The sequence below is a fragment of the Spermophilus citellus genome (genome assembly GCF_964194105.1).
Source record: "Spermophilus citellus genome assembly, chromosome: 3".
In the NCBI taxonomy this organism is placed as follows: domain Eukaryota; kingdom Metazoa; phylum Chordata; class Mammalia; order Rodentia; family Sciuridae; genus Spermophilus; species Spermophilus citellus.
In genome coordinates, this window is record NC_138184.1 from 88,195,283 (window position 1) to 88,211,667 (window position 16,385).

At 49.4% G+C, this 16,385-nt stretch overlaps 1 protein-coding gene across 2 annotated transcripts in view; it reads right to left on the reverse strand.

Annotated features, from left to right (window-relative positions):
• Nucleotides 1-7,935: 7,935 nt before the first annotated feature.
• ATP2A2 (ATPase sarcoplasmic/endoplasmic reticulum Ca2+ transporting 2) overlaps nucleotides 7,936-16,385 on the reverse strand; it is a 58,048-nt gene continuing 49,598 nt past the window's right edge. The window contains exons 15-21 of one of the 2 annotated variants that reach the window (XM_081284746.1): nucleotides 16,136-16,356; nucleotides 15,589-15,791; nucleotides 13,822-13,907; nucleotides 13,327-13,460; nucleotides 12,610-12,727; nucleotides 12,406-12,526; nucleotides 7,936-8,728 (exon numbers count right to left, since the gene is read on the reverse strand). In XM_081284746.1, coding sequence (XP_081140872.1) covers nucleotides 8,715-8,728; nucleotides 12,406-12,526; nucleotides 12,610-12,727; nucleotides 13,327-13,460; nucleotides 13,822-13,907; nucleotides 15,589-15,791; nucleotides 16,136-16,356 — 897 coding nt within the window. In that variant the 3' untranslated portion in view covers nucleotides 7,936-8,714. Of the gene's footprint in view, nucleotides 8,729-8,893; nucleotides 12,527-12,609; nucleotides 12,728-13,326; nucleotides 13,461-13,821; nucleotides 13,908-15,588; nucleotides 15,792-16,135; nucleotides 16,357-16,385 lie in introns of those variants that run through there. The other variant, XM_081284745.1, reaches the window with a different exon arrangement.

The window sequence follows — 16,385 nt, forward strand, 5'->3', positions numbered from 1 at the left end:
TACCAAAAAAAAAAAAAAAGAAAAGAAAAAAATTAGGCTGGGCATGATGGTACGTGCCTCTAATTCCAGACACTTGGTAAGCTGAGGCAGGAGGATCTCAAGTTCAAGGCAAGCCTGGGCAACTTAGAATCTGTCTCAAAATAAACATTTTTTAAAAAGTACTAAAGTGGCAGAGAGTACCTAGGTTCAGTCTCCAGTACTGAAAGAAAGTAACCTATCTAAAGTGTTTTTAAATGCGAATTTGGATTTTTTTTTTAAACTGGGGATTAAACCCATGGGTACTCTACCAAGCTATATCCCCTTTTTTTGGGGGCTGGGTTTTGCTAAGTTGCTGAATGTTCTAAATTGCTGAGGTTGACCTCAAATTTGCAAATCCTGCCTCAGCCTCTATAATTGCTGGTATTACAAGCATTTGCCACCACACCTGGCTAAAATGTGAATTTGATGTAAGTGAAAAGTTTAAAATGGGCACAGTAACTGTGAAAGTGGCCTTTGTTGGGAGGCTCAAGGTCTGTGCTGGGCCGCTCGACCTGAGCCATTTCTGATGAGCCCGGTGGGCAGCTGGAGGAAATGCACAGCCAGGAGAAGGTGCTGCCCGAAGCCTGGGTGCTCTGTCAGCCCTGTGACCAGTCAGGGCTTTGAGAGAAACAGTGAAACCTCTGCCATTGCAGATGGAGGAAGCCAGGCTCCGTCTGCAGTCCTGTTTCTGCAGGTCAGGCAAGGTTCCTGTGTGCACAGAATGTGCCTTGGGGCCTGGGCCCCTTTCCTCGGCAGGTCCCTCAGCTCTGCCAGGAGCCTCTGGGTCCCTGTGACCTGACGTCTGCAGGCCTCGGCCTCCATCCTGGCAGCACCACAGCTGGCTTCCTCATGGCTCCGCAGCTCCAGCACTGGCTTGTGACTTGGGGGAGGGGGTGGCAGCTGTGGCTGCGGGGCTAAGAACACACTCCAGGTCCAAATCAAAGATTGGGATGGGGTGGGCACTGCATTGCATGACTGTGATCTTGAGAAACAGGCAGGATAATCCCAAGGTCAAGGTCAGCCTGGGCCACTTAGTAAGACCCTGTCTCAAAAAGATTTAGGGGTCTAGCTCAGTGATAGAGCACCCCTGGATTCATTCCCCAGTACAGAGTGGGGGTATGGGGGTGGGGATTGAGCTTGGCCCTGTCACTACCAACTTTCTCACAGAAAACTTCAAGGGCTGGAAGCCCAGCTGTCACATTGACAGCTGTGAAGCTGTGGCTGTCACATTGAGCCACTTCCTGGGAGACCAAGCAGTCTAAGGAGGGACTACCCCACAATGCCATGGTCACCACAGGAATCTTGAGGTAGTTTCATGCATCAGCATGAGGTGTCTTTGTGTCCTGTCATCTCCCTTCCTTTCAGATTGCTCCAAGGCCGTGCTGGGTTCCAGGAGCTCTGGCCAGTGGGCCACCAGGCATTTAGCTGTGCAGCCTGAGCTTCCTTGTTTGCTCCCTGGCTGAGGCTTCAGTGAACTCTGGAGATGTTGAGCATGGCGCCCTCAGCTCCATCAGGTGGGATCCCCTGACCCCAGGTCCCTGGTAATGGCTTGGTGGTATCTGAAGCGCACCTGCTCTTCCTTCTGAAGGTCTCCACTAAGCACAAAGGCAGGCCAAGAACACTCCCTGCCCTTCACAGTCCTCTCCACTTATGAGCCCTGCTGGGCGCCAACGACCTGGCAGGTTTGGTCCCTACACAGGGCCGATGGGGAGCCAGCCACATTCCTGCTTCTAAATTCTCAAAGAATGAGGGCAGTTTCTGCCCAAACCTATAACCCTCAAAGCGCACGTGTCAGTGATGCAGATTGTCATCCAGCACCAGACCTTGGTTTAAACCCAGGGGTAGGCCTGGGGTCCTGAGCCTGCATCATCCATTACTTCCCAGCCTGGCCTCCTGTTCTCTACAGGGCTTCCCTGGACCAAATACTGAGACACCTGGGGAAGGGGAGTTCCAGGGTCCCAGGAGCCACACCTGGGGCTCTGCCCTGCAGCCTGTGGTGGGAGGAGTTGGCCTCCATGGGCCTCACCTGTGGCTTCCCAGCCTGCACTGGCTCACCTGGGGCAGGCCCAGGCCTGGTGGAGCCACCCCCAGAGCTTGCTGCAAACTGCCGTGGTCAGCTTTCTGGAGCCTCTGCTCAGGCTTGTGCGCAGGAGCTGCGTTGTCCACTGACCACAGGCAGAAGCTGGGCTGGACATGCACCTCGCTGCGGCCTCTGTGAAGGTGGTAGCCACAGGTCACCAGGAGCGCCTGGCACTGTGAACGCTGTTGAGGTAAGTGCCTGACTCAGGTTTTCCACTTCCCAAGGAGCCTCCCTGCCCCAGGGCAGCAGGTGGGGCCTGAACTGCCACCTCCCCTCTTGGGGCACCTAGAGGTCTCCAGGCCTGGGCAAGCTCCATAGACCTGCCCTGGGCTCACCTGGGCCTCACCAGCCAGTATGTGGGGTTTTTCCAGATTGTGAAGGAGGTTGCTAATCTTTGGCAGAGCAGAACATGTCACTGTCACCAACCACACAGCACCAACTAAGCCAAGAATAAGCCGAAGCCTGCAAGTCTGGTCCCCCAGCAGCCAAGGAAAGAAAACACAAGGGCCGAGTTCAGCGGTTGAGCATGTACTCAGCATGCGTGAGGCCCTGGGTGGTTCCTCAGCACAGAGAGAGAAAATTTAAAAATAGAATACATTATAACTGAGCATTGCTGGTGGGAACTTGAGATGGTGTGACCCCTGTGGAAATGAGCCTGATGGTTCATAAATATAAACAGTATGACCATCTGATTCAACTGTCCCACTTCTGAGTAAACACCCAAAAGAAATGGAAGCAAGGACTTGAGCAGATGCTTGTCCAGCTGTGCTCATAGCAGCAGTGTTTACAGTAGCCCAAAGGTACAAGCCACCAAGTATCTACCTATGAGTGTATATGGGTAAGCAGAGTGTGGCTGGGCCAGACAGTGGAATAGTATTCAGCTTTAAAAGGGAGGAAATTGGCTGGGCAGGGTGGTGCTCACCTGTAATCTAAGTGACTTGTGAGGCTGAAGCAGGAGGATTGCAAGTTTGAGGACAGTCTCAAAATTTAGCGAGATCCTGTCTCAAAATAAATAAAAAGTTAAGAGCTGCTGGTTCAATACCCAGTACTGGGGGGAAAAAGGGGGAAATTGGAAATTTTGACACAGCTACAACATAGATGTACTTTGAGGAATTTTTCTCTTTTTTAAAATATTTTATTTGTTATTGATGGACCTTTATTTGTCTATTTTTTTTATATGTGGTGCTGAGAATCGAACCCAGTGCCTCACACATGCTAGGCAAGTGTTCTGCCACTGAGCCACAATCCCAGCCCTTTTTCTTTTTTCTTTCTTCTTTTTTTTTTTTTGAGAGAGAGGAGGGGGAAGAGAGATTTTTTTAATATTTATTTTAGTTTTCAGTGGACACAATATCTTTATTTTTATGTGGTGCTGAGGATTGAGCCCAGCACCCCAAACATGCCAGGCGAGTGCGCTACCGCTTGAGCCACATCCCCAGCCCCATTGAGGAATTTTTCTAAATGAAAGAAGCCAGACACAGGATAAATGACATGATTCCATTTACATGAGTCCAATTCTTAGGATGACCATCTGATCCAACTGTCCCGCTTCTGAGGTTACTGGGGCTGGGGGAGGAGGGGGAACCTGTGAAGTTCAGCTTGGGTAGTGCCAGGCTGGGGGTGGCTGGTCCTTGAACATGTGAAGGTACTTACTTCTACGCCCTGAGTAGCTCTCTGAAGAAATGGGAACGATGGTGAATTTCTTGTCACATTTTATCACTTAAAAAAGTGAAGAAATGGCTACAATCTCACCACCCAGATCACCTGCTAACGCATCCTAATTTTTGTGAAATGCAGCATGTCTGTGTCATATGTTCTATAAAAACCCACTTGGTCACAAAGACACAGAGACTGGTGAGAGTCACAGGAACACGTGCTTCCCGTGTCCTCCCTGGAGTGGGCCGGGCTCTGGCTTCTCTGGGAAAACAGCCCTGTGCTCTTGCCCCGCTGGTCACATGGCAGCTTTCTGCGTGAGGCCAGCGTGCCCTTCCTTCATGTTTGTTGTGACCGTGCTGCAGGGTCCCATCTGTGGGTGGGATCATTGCTGTAGCCCCTCTGCTACTGTCAGACACTCGTTTCCAGTCTGGCTTGTGATTGTCATGGGCTGTGCTGTTAGGGACATGTTTTGGCATGGCTTTCCCAGGCTATGCAGAGGTCACGTTCATTGCTGGGACATTCCTGTCTTGTGTGTGGGAGGTGCTTGTGGGTGCTGTCACACCACTCTACAGCGACAGGTGTGAGCAACGCCCCCAGGTGTGCTGCAGCTCTGAGCTGGTCTCCTGAGCTGCACTGGGGCCATGCCCCACCATTTTGCCTAATTGTCACCCTCTGCCTCAGCTGGAGCACAGTGGCCCTTCACACAGTGAACAAGCTGAGGGACCACGGGCTGTTTTCATTTGTCCGGGGTCTCTGGCCCCGAGCTCTTAGGGTTTGGATATGAGATGTCCCCCCAGAAACTCACGAATTCACTGGGCTACGCAGCCACGTCCAGAGGTGAGAAGGTTAGATCGTGAGAGTTGGGACCTGTCAATGGGTTGGTCACTTGATGGATTAACGCGGGGCCGTGGCTGTGGGCGGCCAGGTGGCCCTGGAGCTCTTGTCCCCGGCTGCTCTGCTCTCCCTCCATCTCCCCGCCCTGGCTGCCCCTTTCTGCCGCGATGTTCTGCCTCCCTTGGGCCCAAGCCATGGAGGTGGCTGAGGATGAAGGGGACCTCTGCTTTCCAACAGCCACTTCTAAATGGCTCTTCTCAGGATTGTGGTCATGGTGACAGTGTCAGGCTGGCCGTGCTCTCTGTCTCGGAGCCCAGGGTCCACTCTGCGCTGGGCCCTTCCTCGGCTTGCGGGCTCCTGGCTCGGGTGGCGCTGGGGCCTGTTTAGAGCCGGCCTCCCTGTGCTCCCGCCCTTCTTCTTTGGGCAAATTCCCATCAGGATTCAGCGGGCAGGAGGGCCCTTCCTGGGCCTTCCAGGGCGGGCGGCTGTCCCCGCGAGCCCTGACTCGGTCAGGCCCCCACTGCGGCAGCCTCCCCTCGGCTGTCCGCCAGGGGACCGGACCTTCCCGTGGGCTTGGGCGAAGCCCCACCTCGGGGAGTGAACCCCTCCAAGGCCTGGGCGCTTTGGGTTCAGGAGTTATTCTCAGGACCGGGCTGGAGGCTGTGCTGGGGGCCAGGGTGGTCGCAGTGGTCTTCCCCCGCCCTGCTGTCTGCCAGGAGGGAGAGACAGCCTCGGGACCTCACTGGACAGCTCCTGGGCCCCCCTGTCCCTTGTCCCACCAGCCATTGCACTTTTGCTTTGCTGGGTGCCTGGGCCACATCAGTGGCTGTCCTCTCCTCGCACCCCTCTGTTCGGCACTGATTGCTCAGGGGCTTCTTGGGGGATTGTCAGCTGTTTTCCTGGTGGCCATGCAGGGTCGTGTTAGGGAGGCGGCTACAGAGGGGCTGTGCTCTTCAGACCACAGGCGTCTGCTCAGACCATGGCTGGGTGCTGCCCGCCTGTCTCCACCGTGAAGCCGCTTCTCCCCGTCCACACTGCGTGTGCTTTTTGGGAGGAAGACACTGCACAGCGGTAAGGGCGGGTTAGCGCCTCCTTGAGGGCGGTGGCTCCCCTGTGTTTCCCCAGGGCGCTTGCAGTCAGGGCTGAGCTCCAAAGGGCTTTCTTTTGCGGTCAGGTGGTTCCACCTTTGGCTCTCAGGAGCTTTCTTGGTTGGCTCCCAGGTCCCTCTGGAGTGGCCCCAGGGCAGTGCTACAGTGTTCTCAGGGCACGGTTGTGTTGCCCCTGGAATCCGAGCTTCTCACTGGAGAACGGTGGTGTCCTCGGACTCAGGGGGAACCAGGAGAGCCCGAGGGCCCACCCTGCAGACATGCACCTGAGGACGTTTTTTGTGCCCCCCCCCCCAGTTCTGGGGATTGAACTTGGGTGCTTCACTACTTATCCATTTTATTTTTAGAAAGGATCTAAGTTGCTGAGGCTGGCATCAAACTTGCCATCCTTCTGCCTCAGCCTCCCCAGTAACTGGAATTGCAGATGTGGCTCCTGCACAGAGAGCTGACCCACTGTCATGGAGAGCTGCTCACTTTACCTCTCCTGCTGTTGCTGATCTCCCTCTGCAAATGCTGTGCTGTGTGGCCCATGAGTCCATGCCTAATACCCGGCTATTCTCTACAGTGGCTGTCGACTGTTCACAGTCCCAGCAACCACCTCAGGATGCTGTATGCACCATGGCCTTGGTACTAGCAGACCTGAATTTTTCAGTCGATGGGCAGCTATCTTGTGACTTTTGACTGTGGAGTAGAACATCATTCCACACCTATAAGCTAGCCAAGTTTTCCCTTAGGCCATCTAACTACTTATCTTTTGAGGGTGTAGTCTTGTCTTATATGCACCATTACCTTTCCCACTCACACTGAGGCATCAGCTCCTCTGAGTTTCTAGGATATTTCCATTTATCCAACAGGACCCTTGGTTGCTTTTATTCATTTTTGAGACATTTATCTCTAGAATGGTGGTTGGACACTTCCAAATGTTTCAGTCAGTGTTTTTCATTTTAAAATGTGGTGCTAGGGATTGAACCCCATACATGCAGGCAAGCACTTTACCACTGAGTCACAACCCCAGCCCCAGGTTGTTATAATAAATGATAATTATGGATACAATTTTTGTTTAAGAATGAATGCCAAATTTTATCAAATGTTTTCCTTTATCAGTACAACTGGCAAGAATTATATATATATATTTTTAATTTATGTCCTTTTGCGGGGCAGGGGCAGGAGTACTAGGGATTTAACCCAGGGCTTCACATATGCTGGGCAAGTTCTCTACTAACCCTTTTTGAGACAGGGTTTCCCTATACACACAGGCTGGCCTCAAAACTTGAGATTCTTCGGCCTCAGCCTCCTGAATAGCTGGGGTTACAGATGTGCACCACCATGCCTGGTCCTACTATTTTCCAAATGATAAAAGGGAATTAGAAAGAGCCCTACCCCAAACCCACCCCTGGCATATAAGCACTAATTATTTTACTTTTTTGTGGTGTTGGAGATTGAACCCAGGGCCTTCTGCATGCAAGGCAAGCACTCTACTAATACCCCTGGCTCCAACTAATTATTAAATTGATGAATTCCAGTAGCATTTCTGGTCACACTTTGTCTCTTTCTAGTCAGTCAACAGGAGGTAATGTGACATCTCACATTTTGCATTTGGTGGTTCCAGTCTGCCGACTTTTCCAGGTGGCTGTATTTAAAGTTGGGTCTTAGCTCTTTCTTCTTGGTACTAGGGATTGAACCCATGGGCACTTTACACTGAGCCACATCCCCAGCCCTTTTTGAGACAGGGTCTCTCACTAAGTCGTTTAGTGTCTCACTAAATTGCTGAGGCTCACCTTGAACTTGTGATTCTCCTGCCCAAGTCTTCCCAGTTGCCTGGCTCAGCTTTCACACTAGGGATTTAACCCAGGGCTTTAACATACAGTTGGAATAAACTGATGCTGAGCATTTTATTAAGATAAATAAATGCATCACAATATTTGTATTGCACCAACACCTGTCTATTGCTTCTGATTTCATTAAATAAGTTACATTTAATAGTGTGAAACAGCTTTCTGCACACTCAAAAATAACTGAAGTGAGGCCTGTTTCTGTGAGGCACACTTGGTTTTCAGGCCCTTGTAGAGCAAGAGCAAGAGCCAGAGCAGGCCTCCCTCTTACAGAAATACTTCATACACATGGACCTTCTGCTCTGCTAGCCTGCCCACAAAGCCAAGTCCAAGTAGTTCCGGCCTCTGTGTCCACACAAGGCCTGGATCCCCGTCTCTGCCCTCCTACAGAACATCAATATCACACTGAGAATTTAATGTAGAATAGATTTATTTACCTGAAACCATGTCTGTGCAACGCTTTTACAGCACAGAGTGAAGCAAACTGATCTCTATTTACAGTCTAGTCAAACATGCGTTGGGATAAACTGACGCTTAGCATTTTATTAAGGTAAATGCATCACAATATTTGTATTGCACCAACATCTGTTTACTGCTTCTGATTTCATTAAATAAGTTACATTTAATACAGTGTGAAACAGCTTTCTGCACACTCAAAAATAACTGAAGTTATGAACTGGAGGCCTACATTTTAACCATTCAATATAGTGTTTTTTTTTAAATGAATTTATAAATAAGCAAACTGTACAGGGCCAATTAAAAAGTAGCATTTTCAAGGTCACTGTAGAGAAATCTGGCTACTTACAACTGAAGGCATGCATCATAATTTAATATTGTACATTTATATAAGCTATGACATTTTGCACAGAGAAATGTGGAGACTTGGCTGATTGCTTCTAAGTTGTTAGATAAGGTTTTCAGAACCTCACTGTTCTTGCAGCAAAGAAACCAAACTTCTCTGAAGAGGCTTTCTGATTAGGCTAAATTGTACATTTACATTATTTTGATTTAAAAGCTAAAAACCCCACTGGTAATACACATTTCCTCCACATCACACACGAGTTGGGAACTTTTTCTACTTTTCTTTTTCCCCAACATCAATCATGCAGAGGGCTGGTAGATGTGTTGCTAAAGACGCACATGCACGCAACCGAACACCCTTACATTTCTGCAAAATGGTTTAGGAAGCGGTTACTCCAGTATTGCTGAAAAGGAAAGAGAGAGGAAATCAGCTTCATGAAACATGAGGAGGAAATGTTAGAACAACTATCTGAGAGACCTATAGCGACAACCTTATCTCCAGTATTTCAAGAACAGCTTTTCTGGTTAACTGTCCCCAAGGCACTGCCCACACTGGGTCACATCTAAAAGCACTGGCTCAATGACAGTGCCCTTGTGTCATCTGCCTACACAGCAAAGGACACCTGACTCAGAATGAATCCTATGAGGCAAAAACTTAAACCATTTCAGGTGTGAAAGCAGTGAGACAGGCCAGAGGAAGGTCTTGGTCAGCCATGCAGAGGTGAGGCAGATGGAGAGGGGGTGAGCCATGCGACAGCAGCTTGAGGCCTTCCCACCCTGCCCCCCTTCCTCCCTCCCTCCCAAGGGTGGCCAGAGCTGGGGCCCAGCTCTGCCAGTGCTGAAATACGCTGTTGTGCCTTGGTTGCTTATCACCAGTCCCTCGGTAAAGTCCCCAGACTTCCCTCCTTGTGGGCTTCAGGGTGTTGGTATTGACAAGAGCTGGGTGACCATGACTTCTGGACACCATGTGCCTGGGCTATGGGCAGACACTCCTAAGGTCTGGCCACCTCCTTTAGCCACTGAAGAGGCTGCTCAGGTTCCCCTGGCTCTCAACAGTTTCCTCTGGAATGGCCTGCCTGCATTTTGAGAATGAGCAGCTGGACTGGCACCCATTGAGGGCACCTGTGAGATGCTCATCTTTTGGGAACAGGGCCAGCAGCCCACTGGTGCTCCAAAAAGAATGTAGAGTCAGGTTTTGGGGAAGAGCTGACCCCAGGAACACGGGAGCTTACAAGGACACTGCTGTCCACTTACTACTTTCCCTTGTGAGGGTGCTGGGTGAAGACAGGGCAGGGCACCGGCGGAGGCCTGCGCCCGTGGTCATGGTGATGCCCTGGTCTTTTTAGTTCAGCTGAGAGCCAGGAGGTGCTTGAAGCTGAAACCACAAGGCAATGGCTGGCCCAGAGCAGCCTGGGGTATCTGTGGCTCCTATGGTAGCCCACACCACTCAACTTGTTTGGGTCAAGTCTGCTAAATCAAGGAAAAGTCAACTATTTGGTTGTTTGGTTTCCACTGCACAGCGCACCACCCAGCAAACTCTGTGATGTCCTCTTTGGATCTGCAGGTCAGACGCCACCCTTCCATTTGATTTACTTGAATCCTCTTGTCATCCATAATGTCCAAAATGGCAAAACTTTCCCAACATTCTCTGGTGGGCAAACCTGCCTTGGCTCCTGAGAGTCACAGCTCCCTGTAAGCAGCTCTGAAAGCCTCTGGTGTGCCTGAAGGGGACGGTGCTTTTAGAATGTCCACACAGGTGGGCCTCTGAACCCAGCACCTTCTGCTCGACACCCACACATTCTCCTAACTCCATCTGCATCACCTCTGGCCATGTCAGTGACCAGAAGCCGAGGACCTTCTTGAGAAGAGTCAGGGTCTCACAGGAAGGGGAAGCTGCCACAGGCCTCCTCACTCTGGCTAATGATGGTCAGGCCTGCCGGACTGAGCAGAGCCGGGCCTGCAACTGCATGAACACACCCTTGGAGCTAAGACAAGCCTAGCCACAAAGGATGTGACCCAGATAGGCAAGAGAAGGTGGCCTACTTAAGACAGACCTACTGACGCCCTGTTCACTCTGTCAGTCGCCATGCTGCCAGCGTCTGCTTTCAACGAACAAGGAGCACGTTCGGGGGTGACTTCCTGCAGCTGATAAAGACCCAAAGCCCCCTCACATCTTTTTAGTTAAAATTTTAATTTCTAGATATAGGAGATTAGACCCAGTCACTCTACCACTGGGCCACATCCCCAGTCCTGTTTTATTTTGAGACAGGTTTTCACCAAGTTGCTGAGGCTGGCCTGGAACTTGTGATCCTCCTGCCTCCACCTCTTGAGCAGCCGGGATTACAAGTGTGTGCCACTGTGCCTCATCACACCCCATTCTGGCTGGTGTAGGCCCTCCCTGCACCTTACGGGAGCCCTGATCCAAGCAGCATGTTGGCATTCGTGTCACCTCTGTAGTCAGCTGGTACTGCACCTAAGTCTCCTGTGCCTCCGGCAGCTCCCGTACCCACCAGGTGGGAGCTGCCATGCAGCACACTATCGAAGACTACCTCAATAGTAGTTTGGTGGCAGTCAGTCACCTTTAGGCTAAAGCATCCAAGTTCCAGAAAAGAAAATACTCACGTTAGTTGATGGATGTTGGAAGGCATTGGAGGAAAACATCACAGTTAGGACTGTTAATGACTCATACACTGTTGGTGAGACTGATCTCGAACATGCTCAAACATTGGTCAGAGTAATGGTGGTGATTAGTGCCACATTCAAATAAAAATAGTTCTATACAATATGTTCATTTGGTCATGTGCTATTTACATATTTTACAAAACACACACACACACACACACACGCACACACCGCGCACACACGCTTGCCCTATGTTCCTTAAATGAGGCCAGCAGAGACTTGCATAAAATGTATATTAGATGACAACCTGTGCCTATACATCAAAAAATAAATTCCCCAACTACCTATGCAGCAGAACAGGACCCCACTTTCCCTCAAGCATGCTAAACCGAGGTTCTGTGCTAAGAACTTCAGAGGAAGGTAGACTATCATAGTTCGAGGGGAACAATTTAAGAGTTAAGAACAAGACAGTTATTTTCTGTCCATTTAAAATGTTTTATTTTTCTCTTTTGAACTAGATTGTGAAGTGCCATTGAGATCTAGGCAATGTTGGCAAAACAATGTCCGTTACAATAAAATACATTAGACATTTAAATAAATAACTTTAAAAACTATGTGAAGGGACATAAACCCAGTTGATTGAATCTGGAACAATGTTTTCTGCACAAGCGAGACAGGCATACCTCTCATGAAGACTGATGTAAACAGAACCATCAAGACCCTACAGAAGAAGCCGAGCGGGACGGGGGATGGGGCAGGGTGGGGGTGAATGGAGAGGGTGCGGGAAGTGGCAAACCAAAAAATACTGACTGAGGTAGCAGGACTCTGCTCAGTGCAGAAAAATTGGCTTATGAATAAAAATTAGACTGTGATATCAAATTAAATCCAGGTAATCATGCAAAAAACACAACACATGCTATTTAGTTGGTTTTGTTTTTTTTTTTTTAAAACACACATTCATTTCCTAAAGTCTGCTGCCAATTAATTTGCTGACAATGTCTGCTGGCTCAACTATTTTTATACAAGGATGAGTATTAAACAGAACACTGTACATGCTTTTTCATCTACAAAAAAATATTTGCATAAAATAGTGTTAGTTCTCTGTACATGTCAATGGACACTTTAATTATGTGTATAAAAAAAGGAAAATCTTGCCCCACTGGAGTCAGAAAAAGCAAAACAAAAATCTAGAGTATGAAACCTCCTTCACCAGCCAATATGTTCATGTGAAAATTCAGCAGAAATAGACAGTTGCTTTAAACAATAAAAAATCGATTAAGTTAAACATCTTCTGTATGTAGAGCTGTCAGTCAAGACCAGAACATATCACTAAAGTTAGTGTCTGTGCTATAGACCCAGACCACCAGGGGCATTATGAGCAGCACGAACGGCCAGGAAATCCCATCGGTGCATGCCGAGAACGAGCAGGATTTGGTGGTAGGTTGCACACACTCTTTACCAGGTTCCAGGTAGTTACGGGCTACAAACTTGAGTGTCTCATCCATGAGAATCACAGGCAAGGAGATTTTCAGCACCATCAGCCACTGCGTGAGATTCAGCGGTGTGATCTGGAAGATAAGCTGAAACGAAGCCGCCTCGTCAAACTTCAAACTTGCCAGACAGGTGGTGCCAGCCACCAGCCTGGGGTCCCACAATCACTTACTGGCAGGGGTTCCACATAGAGGATCAGGAAGTGGAGTGACATAGACAGGCAGATGGAGCCCACAAGCCAGATGTTCTCCCAAGGGGGCATCCTTAGCAAGGACTGGTTTTCAGACAAACTGAAGAATGAGAACAGGGAGGTGAACTCACCTCAAAGGTGTGTGTCAGTGGCAACCAGATACCACACCCAACTACACTTCAGTAAGGTGGATGCTACCTTGGTGTCAGCCCCTGACCTGATTCTAGGGACAAGTTTCCATTGTGGTAAAGTCAAGGAAGACAATATTCAGATATAGGACAAACTGCCAATTTTATACCTAGGCTTCGGGACAGCAGATCCTATCTCTGCAGGCTCACAGCCGTCTTCACTGCCCTGGACTCTTGGGCTATTTAGAAATTTCCATTTTTGGCACTGGCTAATTGGATGATACCATTTGCCTTAATGCTGAAGGGCGAGCGCTCCCCCCGTGGGTGCTGGCATTCATGTCCTGATGCTATTTCTGGCCTCCTGTTTCTTTTAAAGAAGAGCTCTGAAACACGTGGCTGAGCACTCCCACTACTTCCTGGAGGTGACAACAGCTTAGGCTTTTAAAACTAGTGCTGCTTGTTCTCTTCTCTGTGGGAGGGGAGAACTTTCCTGTGACCCTCCATCGACCATGACAGAAGCCCTAGTGCTCTGGTGGTCAGAGCTCTCACTTCTGCTACTACAAATACTAACCTGTTGAGAGCATTACACATCTCTATGGTTACTAGAACAGACAGCGCCATTGTCATTGGGTATGGGGACTCAAAGATTGCACAATCCACTCCTTCGAAGTCTGGGTTGTCCTCCTTACACTGGAGGAAATGACTCTGCAAAAGTCCAATCAAATTCCAATCAGCTGGGCAGGGGATGTAGCTCAGTTGGTAGGTGCTTGCCTCGCATGCCAAGGCCCTGGGTTTGATCCCCAGCACACGTCACCCACCCCCACCCCCCACAAAATCCAGCAGCCAAATCTCTCTAAATAAAGTCCAGGCACCAATCCCACGCCAAGGCCAGAACAGCCAAGGGGTTCACCCATCTCCCAGAGAAGCCCTGGTCCCTCAGAATCATCTCAAATATAAACGTTTGCTTTTGAGCCTTAGGATGATTCAACACACACGCAAATCAGAGAAAGACCAAGGGCCCACACCGCCTCACATGGCAGGTACACAAAGAAAGGGGACCAAATACCAGCTGGTAGAAGGACACTCTTGGACCACCATCAGCAGCGATGAACCACCAGGCAGCAGCACCCACGGTAGCAGCGCCAACGTAACCTGGGAACACACAGGATGCTGGTACCCAGGCCGCAGCCTGCACTACTTGCTGCAGGCGATGCTGCGTGGGCCAATCCCCATGAGAACGGCAGTGAAAGACATGGATACACGTGGATACTGAGCTCTTGCCGCTCCTCTAAACTGCTTGCAGCCAGCAGCCAGAGCAGCTGGACCACAGGGTTCAGGAAGGACATGGTGTTTACTGTACAGAAGAGCTACGCAACGTTCCCTCCAGAATTTGTGGGGAAAGGTCCTCACTGAGCTCTCCAACCTCCACACTCAGTGCACCTTCTCAAGAGTGTGTGCTTTAAGTCTGCAGGCACGTAGTCTACATAAAGCCACAGCTCTGGGGGACCAGGTCAAACTGTAACTTCTGGGCAATCTGATGCTGTCTAGTAGATGACTTATTTGTCCCATTAAAGGCCTAGCAGAACCTTGCCACGGGAACTCTCTCAGAAGAGCAGACCCCAGCACACTCTGGGGCATTCTCTTGGTACCTCTGAATTCAGGGAGTTCATTTCAAGGAAGCAACAGAACAGACTTCAGGTGAACCTCATGGTAAGATCCACCAAAAATCACAAGTGCACATATGCATAACCCAAGAATCACATGGAGCACTAAGGCAGCTGGATACAAGAAAGATGCAGCTAGGCACAGTGGTGCACACCTGTAATCCCAGAGGCTCAGGAGGCTGAAGCAGGAGGATCATGAGTTCAAAGCCAGTATCAACAAAAAAGTGAGGCACTAACCAACTCAGTGATACCCTGTCTTTATAAATTAAATAAAACTAGGGCTGAGGATGTGCTCTGTGTTTGAGTGTCCCTGCCCTTGAGTTCAATCCCTGAACTGCACCCCCCAATTAAAAAAAAAAAAAAAAAAAAAAAAGATGCAGCTGCTCCAGATGGGAAGAGGGCAAAGCAAAGTCCCCCATGCAGGCAAGTACAGCATACTGTCATTTTTATTAAAGCAAAGGGGACTGCTTGTCTGCTGGAGTCTATGGAAAAGAACACAGTCCGTGACAAACTGTTAAGGCTGGAGAGAACTGAATGGCTGAGAATCCTTCCTCCTTAGGCCCATGTGCTTTTTGAATTTTGAATGTGTCATTAAAACTAAATACCTTGCTGTGAGGTTTTGTTTTTTGCTTTTTGGTACTAGGGATTGAACTCAGGGGCACTCGACCACTGAGCCACATCCCCAACCCTTATCTTATTTAAAGTCAGGGTCTCACTGAGTTGCTTAGTGCCTCACTTTTGCTGAGGCTGGCTTTGAACTCGGGATCCTCCTGCCTCAGCCTCCTGAGTTGCGGGGATTACTGCACCCAGCTCCCGTGGGATCTTAAGGAAGTGGCCTCATCTTTCTGGGCCTTACTTCCCTAACCTATGACCTGGGGAAGAGGACGAAGCCCTGGTCAAGAACATGAGTTCTACAGAGAGATGTTATATACAATAGCCTTGCCTGCACCAGGAGTTGGTGATGTGCAGTCATCCCTTTTCTCTTTCTTATGGAAGTGGGGATTCAGTTTCATCCCTTGGTGCTAATTATCTACGAACTGAAAGAGGACACCCTTCATTTTTTGCTACCCTAATATGGAAATAGGAAACAGATGCTCTAAAGGGATAAATTTACAAAACATTGACCCATAAACATTTTGTTTAAAAATCAATATAAAAACTATACTCACAGCCAATAGCCAGGTAACGGAAAAACAGCCACCCACTGATAAGTGGCTCCTTTGGGTTCCGGGGTGGTTTATTCATGATGTCCAGGTCAGGAGGGTTGAACCCTAGTGCAGTGGCAGGCAAGCCATCGGTCACCAGGTTGACCCAGAGCAGTTGGACAGGAATTAAAGCCTCAGGAAACCCAAGGGCTGCTGTCAGGAAAATACTGTCCCCAAGGAAGAGAAGACAAAGACCTCAGTGACTTTGGGGAACTTTAAATAGCACCATCACCCCTCACCTCCTCCATGCAACCCACAACAGACAGCAACAAGGATCACCTGCAATAAACTTAGGCAACCACAGAACATCAATGACACCCCAATTTTGTATTAAAGGTAACTTTTAGAGAAAAAAGAACTTTGTCTGGTTAAGGGGTCTGTGTTTCTTCCTCCTGCCCCCAACTCAGGCACAAAGACCAAAGCAGCCACCGTGCAGAGAGCACACTGAGAGAACTGCTCATCATGAACTTCACAGTGGATAAAAGAGCTCAGCAGTACTGTCAGGACCCACCAGACGACTTCCCCTACATTCGAGGAGATGAGGTAGCGAATGAACTGCTTCATGTTGTTGTAGATGGCCCGTCCCTCTTCCACAGCAGCGACGATGGTAGAGAAGTTGTCATCCGCCAGGACCATTTCAGAGGCAGTTTTAGCCACTGCAGTGCCAGAGCCCATGGCAATGCCAATCTCAGCTTTCTTTAGAGCAGGAGCATCATTCACACCATCGCCAGTCTGAAAGGGAAACCCATGGTTGGTTGGGA